Raw genomic sequence first — 10,000 nt, forward strand, 5'->3', positions numbered from 1 at the left:
CACACATACACACACACATACACACACACATACACACACACATACACACACACATACACACACACATACACACACAGACACACACACAAACTCTCACTCTTGTACAGTACACACATGCACATTCCCACATACACAGAAACACAAGTATGCACTTGTGAACACAGAGAAATAAATACACTCAATAAACACACATAACCCAAGGGAAACTTTAACAAACACGCACATATTTAACTGCACACAAACACAGGCATACTTGGCCACACATACAAACCCATACACATGCATATACACACAAACAAACTCACACAACCCAAGGGGAATGTATACAACCACGCATATATCGAACAGCACACAAACACTAAATTGTACACACATGCACATACACATACACACAATGTGTACAGAATTGTACACACATGCACATGCACACAAACCCAAGGGAAACTTCACAAACGCACACTCACACGAGCACAACCTCAGGATAAAGTCTTTGTACAAATAAACACACACACACACACATACTCATACATTCCTGCAGGAGTTACTGATTTATACGCACCTAATTAAATGCGTTTGGCTTAGAAGTGCACACGGAGGTTGAAGACCCAAACAAACCTGTTAATGAGATATCATTATTCCTGCAGCGGCTAGGCCCCTGACACATGTCACACAGGAATGCATCTGTGTCAAAGCAGAGCAAAAAAGCTTGTTGTGTGTTTGGAAGAGTAATGACGATAACACAGCAAGACTAATGATGTTAACCTGTCCCCCCCTTTTTTCATTTATTTATTTCTTTTTCTTATTTCTTTTTTTTCCCCTCCGCAATCCCCCTCTCTCCTCTCTTCTTTATTTGAAACAGATCTCATCCAGAACAAAGAGTTCTACATGAACGCTGACGTGCGGCCTCCTTTCACGTACGCCTCTCTAATCAGACAGGTAAGGCTCCTGATGCCTCCACCGTCGCCACCGCTGCCACCGACCGGTGCGGTGCGGTGACATGCCTCTGATGTGGCCAATCTTGCCGCCCGCGTCCCCTCTCTGACACGCGCGAGCGGCGGCGAGAGGTGGCCTTTCATCCGCTTCACTGCACTGATCCACTCAAAGGAACACGGGCCAGCTCCGGATAAACACTCAGCACGGCCGCGTACACACACACACAGACAGAGATGGAGAGAGAGGGGAAAAAATGAAACACAACAGCTTATCCCTTTATTCTCCTCCACCACCGCCACCAACACCACTATTGCTTTTTCCTCAATCCATCCCCTTTTTAAATTTGCAAACACAATCCGCAACGCGCGGCGCAAGATTAGCCATCCGCAAATGAGTCTTTGCCGCTCCAAAAGGAAAGAGTGGTGGTGGTGGTGAGAGAGGGGGAGTGGGGGGGACGCAAAAACACATGCCATACACAAAAATTGCTTTTGATTAGCCCGTTCTTGAGTGAGTGTGATTATTACGAAATTCATTTCACACAACAGTAGGAACGAACCTGTTAAAAGATGCCTAGTCAATTATCGCCCGGGCCGCTAATCTCCAATCGCGGAGGAATTAATCTGGGGGCGCGGGATAATTGGCGGCCCTGTAATCTGCCTCTGAAATATTCATCCGTCCTCCCTCTATCCCTCCTTCTGTCCCTCCCTCCCTCCATCCCTCCCTCCCTCCACTCGTTTAACGGGGGGGGGGGCAGCGAGAGAGAAATTGTTTCAATCTGAATATTTGAATGAGAAAACCAAAAGGCGCCCATTTAGTAAACACAGCACCTTCGTTGGAACAAATGACAGACTGTTAAACACACTCGTGTGGTGCGGTATTTGGAGCCCTGTGCCCATGATAAATGTAATCGTTACATTAGCTCTCTGAATATCTCTGACATTTAAGAAAGATCCAAAACATTGTTGTCTTTTATGCTTTTCTGTTTTCTTGATGGAAATGTTCTCTTCATTTTCATCTTTTTTTTCTTTTTAGGCAATACTTGATTCGCCAGAGAAGCAGCTAACACTAAACGAAATCTACAACTGGTTCACGCGAATGTTTGCGTACTTCCGACGCAACGCAGCCACGTGGAAGGTAAAGCCAATTCCACACACACACACACACACACACACACACACACACACACACACACACACACACACACACACACACACACACACACACACACGCACACACAGATTTCCTGTTGTTTCACGTGTTTAGAGTGCCAGTGCAGGGCCAAGTGTTGCATTTCTAGAACATCTGCACTTTTCCACATCTCGAAAGGTGCTCAAGCCGAGACAGAGACAGAAAAAGAGAGGGAGAAAAAGAGAGAGCAAGAAGGAAAGGAAAGAGAGAGTAAATGAAAGAGAGAGAGCGAGAGTGAGAGAGAGGTTGAGGGAGGCCTTAGGGGCCAATGCATCATGTTGATTGTGTGGCACTGAGAAGTCCAGACAAGAAAATATCATAAACACTCGACTAAAAGAGGAATGAGAGGCCCGCCCTCAAGCCAACAGGCTGCTCATGTTTTCTTTTTCTCTTTTTTTTTCTCTCTCTCTCCTTTTTTTTTTTTTGCTGAAATGCACGTGGTGACTGCCAGCGAGACCTGGCGCTGAAATATCTCCCACAAAAATCTCAGCTGCGCCACACACATGCATAACCCCCCACACACACACACACACACACACACACACACACACACACACACACACACACACACACACACACACACACACTTAAACTGGAAGGCTACAGGACAGGGGAAGGTGAGAGAAATGAAAGCGAGGGAGCAGAGGGGTATAGAGAAGGGAAGTGATGGCTTGAGCATGTGGGAAGTGTGCGTGCGTGTGCGTGCGTGTGCGTGCGTGCGTGTGTGTGTGTGTATCAAAGTATGTGTGTGTATCCATGTGTGCGTGTGTGCGTCTGCGTGTGTCTAGGGGTGTTCTTTAGCGCTCTGCTTCAGCAGTCACTGACAGCTTGTCTATGGGGGCGCGTTGGACTCATAAACACCAACTACCCCCACTGCGCCTGTATTCTACTCTGGAGCCTGCGAGCAAGCACTTGCTCCGACAGACTCGCCGAGATACACACTCACACATACACAGACACATATATCACACAGATACTCACATGCATACACAGACACATGCATCACACACTCATATATACACACATGGACTCTGCCTCCCTCACACGTGTGGATTCACACATATTTTGACTTATCTATTAACTAAGCAGATGAAAGGCAGCACATGTACAGTTTTCTTACTCTCCATAACACCACCTTTGGACACGCTCACACCAACACACTTGCAGAATGATAAAAAAAAACACACACACCTATTCTTTCCCTCCATCTCACACATGCAAAGTGTTGTGTCAATTGCCTTGGCACGTGCAGGTGTTATGTATTTACGATGAGACATGTGATCTCTCTGGTGGTTTGCATAATTGGGAAACTTCCGTAGAAGTTTGTTTGAAAGGTAAAATGCTGCCGCGACTGCATAGCCTAAAAAAAAGAGAGAAATGTCTTGGATGTGATGTTGTAAGACTTGTGTTAAACCAGTGTTGCCGTGCCCACACCACAGAAGAATCTCAAGTGTACAATTAATTGTGCTGCCATGGAAAAGAGAAGTTACATTATGCCTCCATTTAAAAAGCCAGTTATAATTATACAATTATTTGTATTTGTTGAAAGAGACCCTTAAGAACAAATGCTTGACATTTTGCTCTTTGAACAGGATGTCTCTTTTTTTTTCTTACACAGCACGGCATTCATTTATTTTGAAGCAACGCCGGCCTATTTTTTTCCTCTCTCTCTCTTTTTTTTTAACCACCCTGTTTTAACGAGGAGAAATGACCGTGACTCTCTGACAAGCGGGGGTAACAAACTACCTTGGCGACAAAAGGTTGATGCCCGCACAACACGGCCATTCATTAAAGACGAAGGCCGCTTATTTTCTGAACACTAGCCTGCCAGCCCAGTCTAGCCCAGCCCAGCCCTGCCCGTCTCTGGGCCGGCCAACACGCACACGGCTTGATGAAAAGCTAAGAGAGTGTGTGAGGCTGAAAGCAGGGGCCAGGCACGATCGGGTCTTCCCCTCATTGTTTTCAGGTTCGGCCGAAGCCATAACTAAAAGCGGTCCGACGGCCAAAAAAATGATTGTTTATTTGCAGAAGTGTTTGTTCTGTCTGGAATTTTGTTTTGTAGTCCGCGGGCTTAGCTTCATGTAAATTGGCTCATCATCAAAAAAAGATTGTTGTGTTTATTTTATTTTGTTATATTTTTCTGTGTTTCGAGGGAGTGAGAGAAAGGGTCTTCTTCGAATATTGTTTGTAAACGTTATTTCTTGTTTTCGATTCAGTCCAGCTTGTTCCTCATTGTGATATTGTTAAAAAAAGAAAAGAAGAAGAATAGAAACATTGTCATTTGTGCAACCAAAAAGAGTTTGATGTGTAGAAGACCATTCAGCATTATCTCCAATGTCCAGTCATGTCCCCTTATGGTTATGAAAAAAAAGCTAAAGAAAAGATTTGTGCTTTTTTTGTCTGTGTTTCCATATGTTTCCCCACCTCTCCTCCTCTGCTCACCACAACGCCAGAACGCGGTGCGGCACAATCTTAGTCTCCACAAGTGTTTTGTACGAGTAGAGAACGTAAAAGGGGCGGTGTGGACGGTGGACGAGATTGAGTTCCAAAAGCGACGGCCACAGAAGATCAGCGGGTATGTGCGTCCGATGTCCTACTCCTACTCCTGGCCCACAGGTGGCGCTCTCCTGTCTGCCGCTCCACCTGCTGCTGCTGTCTTACTCTCTTACTGACTGACGGGAACTGAAGGCTTGACTGCTGCTGGCTCCATTGATCCCCATTGATTTTGTCTGTGTGCCATCACCACCACTACCGCTGCTGCTATCACCCACCCCGCATTGAACTCCAACTCCACTCCCCTCTCCGCTATCTTGGGGCGTGAAGTCTCTCTCCACTCACTCACGCTCGCCCTGCAAACGCCAACCTGCCCACCTGCCTACCTACCTACCTGCCCTCCTACCTACCCACCCACAACCACCGCTATGCTTGTTATTGTAGCTCAGCTGCTCAGGGACGCGTTAGCACCTCATCTGCTTCATTGTTGCATTGTGATCCTCATGCTTTTCTCCTTGCGTCTGTGTTTGTCTATTCGTTTTGTCTTTGTTGCGTCTACCCATTTTGTCCCGTTTGTCTGTTCTTGTGTTGCCTCTCCCATCCCCTCTTCCCAATCCCCACAATCCTTTGCTTCTCTATGTGGCTGCAACACCTACCCTGCTCTCCCGCTCGCCCGCCTGCCTGTCTACCCTGCAATCCATCCATCCATCCAACCATCCACGCATCCATCCATGCATCCATCCATCCATCCATTACCCAGGGTGCTGTGCGCACCAACCTCTCGCTGCACAAGTGCTTTGTGAGGGTAGAGGATGAGTATGGGTCTTACTGGAGCATTGATGAGGAAGAGTTTAGGCGCGGGCGCCACGTGCAGAGGGGCCGCCCGAGGAAGGGGGGCCCGCCCCCGCCCGCGGCGGCCGAGGAGAGCCCCCCCGACCAGTAAGATCTCTTCCCTGCCCTCCAGTCCCGCCCTCCCCTCTGGCCGTCGACCACCACCACCACCAACATGACCACAACCACTACCCTTTACCAAACCCGACCCTACCTCACCCTCCTCTGATGTCAACACCACCCCACCCCTTACTGCCCCCTGTCTCCCCTACCTCACCACCACACCCCCCCCCCTTTTTTTGCCCATCTCCCCCTAACTACCCCATCAGTACTCCCCCTTACTGTTCCCCACCCCACAACACTGTTTACCTTACACTTCCCATCCCCTTCCCCCTTTACTCTCTCCACCACTACCTCCCCTGGTGTCCCCAATCCCAGCTTTACCCCTACCCCTATTCCCCTACCTACCCTCCCCTCCAACACCCCTACCTCCACCCCCATCCCCCCACTCGACTTCCTCTAGCCACACACACACACACACACACACACACACACACACACACACACACACACACACACACACACACACACACACACACACACACACACACACACACACACACACACACACGTACACACCTTTTCCCACCTGCTTCTGCTTTGCCCGCATGCTTGGCTTCTGCTCCCCTCCTCCTCCTCCTCCTCCTCCTCCTCCTCTTCCCTCCTGTATCCTCCTCCTCCTCCCTCCTGCATCCCTTATCTCCTTGCTTCACGCCATCTCTATGTCTGCTCATCATGCATCCCAAAACACCTGCACCTGCCTCACCGCACCTCAGCCTCAGCGCCCGTCAGCTGCCTTCCTTTCTCGCTCCCTTTCTTTCTTTCTTTCTTTCTTTCTTTCTTTCTTTCTTTCTTTCTTTCTTTCTTTCTTTCTTTCTTTCTTTCTTTCTCTCTTTCTCCTTTTCTTTCTCGCTCCTTTTCCTTCTTTCTTTCTCACTCCTTTCTTCCTTTCTTTTTCTGTTTCTTTCTTTTTCTGTTTCTTTCTTTCTGTGTCTTATTCACTCACTTCACCGTTCCACTCTTTCCTTTTCTGTTTTATCTATCTATCTATCTATCTATCTATCTATCTATCTATCTATCTATCTATCTATCTATCGATCTATCTATCTATCTATTTCTTATTAGTTTGTTTTTATTCCTCTCTCCGTCTCTTAAGGAAGTTTACTGTGTGTACAGTATGTATTTAAATGCAGCCCGCCAGACAGCTGGAACTACAGTGTATATAATATACAGTCTGTAAATATAAGCATAATATATATATAACATCATGTCAAATATTCACATAAATAAATATGTGAGCATCAAGACGTGGTCTTTTATGGCTGCCTATTGATTTCATGTCAGTGTTTTATTGGGAGGCGGATCGCGATCGCGGTCCTTCGCGGCCATAAGACCCCACCAAGACTCCATCAATCCATAGGCTATTATAGTGTCTGATCTGCAACCGCGCGGCCCGCTAGCCCACTGCACTCCTCTGACAACAAGGAGTCTAAATGAAGCAAGGAGTCTGTATACTTTTTTACAGGACCTCCCCTGCCACGCTAGCTCGCAAGCATTGATTTTAAAACAATTAATTGTATGTACTTTTTCTCTCCAGATTTATTAGCATATAAATCAGTTGCTAGCTGCGTAGCATTGAGTTTCTACTGTAGAGAGGGAGGCTGTAGCCCTGCTTTGGGATGGGTTACAGGTAAAACATTTTGTGTGAGAGAGAGAGATGAGTGTGTAATGTTTGTGTGTGTTTTCCGCAGCAGTCCTGCGCTGGTGAAAAACATTCAGACTAGCCTGGCGTACGGTCCTGCCCTCTCTGCCGCCTTCCAGGTAAACGCTGCACGCACACGTCTCCTCCTTTCATACTGAACTCTTTCTAACTCTTCTGTCATCTTAGCATTTGGTTTCTTCTCTGGTCTTCTTACGCATTTTTTCCCCCCCATGGTTCCTCTCCTTTTCATTCTCTGCCGCTCACTGAATATTGTTTTTCTTCTCTCATCGCTCCTCTTCTCCTCCTCCTCCTCCTCCTCGCTCTCCTTTCCCTTTCTCCTCTTCAGGCTTCAATGGCAGAAAACAACATACCTCTCTACACTACTGCCTCCATTGGAAGTCCCACTCTGAACTCGCTGGCGAATGCCATCCGCGAGGAGATGAATGGGGCGCTGGACCATGGAAACAGCAACGGCAGTGACAGCAGCCCGGGACGATCCCCCTTGCCAGCTATGTGAGTGTCACTTTTCGAGACACGCGCCGCACCACACCGCGCATCCACATTTACACACACACACACACACACACACACACACACACACACACACACACACACACACACACACACACACGCACACACCGTCACCCATCACATCGTGTGGGGCTGGCAGAAGCCTCTTGGCGTGATCGTCACGCCCCAAAAAACTGCTGTGCGTGCGTGCGTGCGTGCGTGCGTGCGTGCGTGCGTGTGTGTCTCTGTGTGTATGTGTGTGTCTGTGGGCTTGAGTCTAGTCCGTATTTTGTGATCGGTAATTTAAAGTTGATTTGTTTTCTCCCTGAAACGTAGCCTAAATTAATCTGGGATTTTCTGGTTACCAGAATAGCAATGACTAAAGACTCTGTGTAATGTCGCAGTAGTGTAGTGCTATGGTAGTGTAGTCTTTTCAACAACTGATACAGTGTTCCACTAGTGGGACAGTGTGCCTTATGAGGCTGTGTGAGTGTTAATAGCAGTTACGTACTCAAAGATTATTTTAACTCTAATATTAATAGACCGTCTCTGATGTACTTACATGTAGGTAGGCATGGATACATTTTTGTACACAGTTTCTTAACTCTGGCTGCCATATTTCAGTCTAACCCAAAGAGCCCAGCCCACCCCAGCCAGCCCACTACCCATGAAACCCCCATGCCCTCAAAGGAAACTCCACCTTTACTTGTAGAACGCCGCTAATGTCAACCGCTCAAAAAAAAATAAAAAAATTCTGGAGCCCAGCATTATTTGAACAGCGAGTTTATAAACATTCATTTATTACAGGTCAATAACGTGGGGTTGTGCTACGTGTCGGGTTACCCTTCCCCACTACCCCCCACCCCTGCCCCGCTCCACCTTCCCCAACCCAACCGTAATTACGCCTATGATTTGTTTAAATATTTACCGAATTCCAGCGCTGCTGTCTTTTCAACAAGTGAAAATCCAGGGCAGGGCGGAGAGCGGTGAGCTCGGAGTAAAAAAGAGAGAGCTGGGAGCCACAGGGCTGAGAGACGGACAACAAAACCGTAATTAGTCTCTCTGAAACGGGCCAAATAAAGCTCTTTTTCTCTCCCAACGCCAACCACCCCACCCCCTATCCAACCCCCCCGGCACCTTTTCTTTCTTTCGTTTGCGGCCAGGCCTGTCGGCAGAAACGGGGCAAATGGGTCAGTTTTCCAGAGCCCAGAGGAAAAGCAGAGGGCCTAGAATTGGGACCCCATTACATTACATTGCACTGAGAAGGGGCTCTCTCAGACAAAATTGTCCTGGGCCCAGTCAAAGTTGTCAGCAGCCCTGTTTTGCGTTGCGTCTGCAGCTTGGCTTGTCAGCTGGCCAGCCCAGTGATCCCTACACACTTGTTGTATAGGCGTGTTGGTATTGGTCTATCTGCGAGGGCTTGTTTGAAGCCTAGAATAACACGTGAGGCTGCAGTGCAGACTGCATGTCTTCCAGATGTGCGGCGGGGAACTCTGATTTGTTGCCGTTTCCGTGATTTATCACCGTCTATTGGTATGAAATATGTGGACGCCGGGAAGGGAATTTCATTCGTGTGCATGCATACAGGCACGCACTTGTGCACACGCCTGCCCGCACGCGCACACATACATAGATTTGGAAATATAGCCTCTCTCACACACACACACACAAACACACACACACACACACACACATACACACACGTACGCACGCACGCACACGCACACACGCGCACACACACACACACGCACAAAGGTGTCCAGATACAGATGCAATATGCGTGCCACACACACACACACACACACAGTGTCAATTACACACTAATACACTACCAGGCACGCACACACACACAGCATAAAAAAGACAGAAAAGGAGCCACTGTTAGCATAATGAGCTATTGGGTGAGTGAGTGGGAGGGAAGCAGTGGTGTCCCTAATCGCTATGAACACAGCCCTGGGCATGGCCACGGAGCAGGAAAGCCAGAGAAGAGACAGGAAGGGTGTGTGTTCGAGGCCTGGGGGCTCCCTCTGCCTTGCCTTCCCTTCCCTTCCCTGCCCCAGCTCCGTCTCTCCCGGCGATGGTTGCCGAGCGACCCCCGGCCTGCTACTGTAGCCCTCAAACCCCAAAACATTAAGATGTTAGTTAGTTGGAGGCTCAGCGTTGGAGGGGGTTAAGGCACTACCCCATCTCTGTGTTGGAGGGGGTTAAGGCACTACCCCATCTCAGTGTTGGAGGGGGGTAAGGCACTACCCCATCTCTGTGAGTTTTTCAAATGCTCTTCCC

General features: G+C 48.2%; 1 protein-coding gene across 1 annotated transcript in view; it reads left to right on the plus strand.

Moving 5' to 3' along the window:
- The window catches only part of foxp1b (forkhead box P1b), a 308,908-nt gene that overhangs the window by 289,136 nt on the left and 9,772 nt on the right, over positions 1-10,000 (plus strand). The window contains exons 15-19 of the mRNA XM_063215281.1: positions 860-936; positions 1,966-2,067; positions 4,575-4,696; positions 7,257-7,326; positions 7,554-7,720. Of these exons, the coding sequence (XP_063071351.1) occupies positions 860-936; positions 1,966-2,067; positions 4,575-4,696; positions 7,257-7,326; positions 7,554-7,720 (538 nt within the window). The remainder of the gene's footprint in view (positions 1-859; positions 937-1,965; positions 2,068-4,574; positions 4,697-7,256; positions 7,327-7,553; positions 7,721-10,000) is intronic.

Source organism: Engraulis encrasicolus, chromosome 14 (assembly GCF_034702125.1).
Source record: "Engraulis encrasicolus isolate BLACKSEA-1 chromosome 14, IST_EnEncr_1.0, whole genome shotgun sequence".
Taxonomy (NCBI): domain Eukaryota; kingdom Metazoa; phylum Chordata; class Actinopteri; order Clupeiformes; family Engraulidae; genus Engraulis; species Engraulis encrasicolus.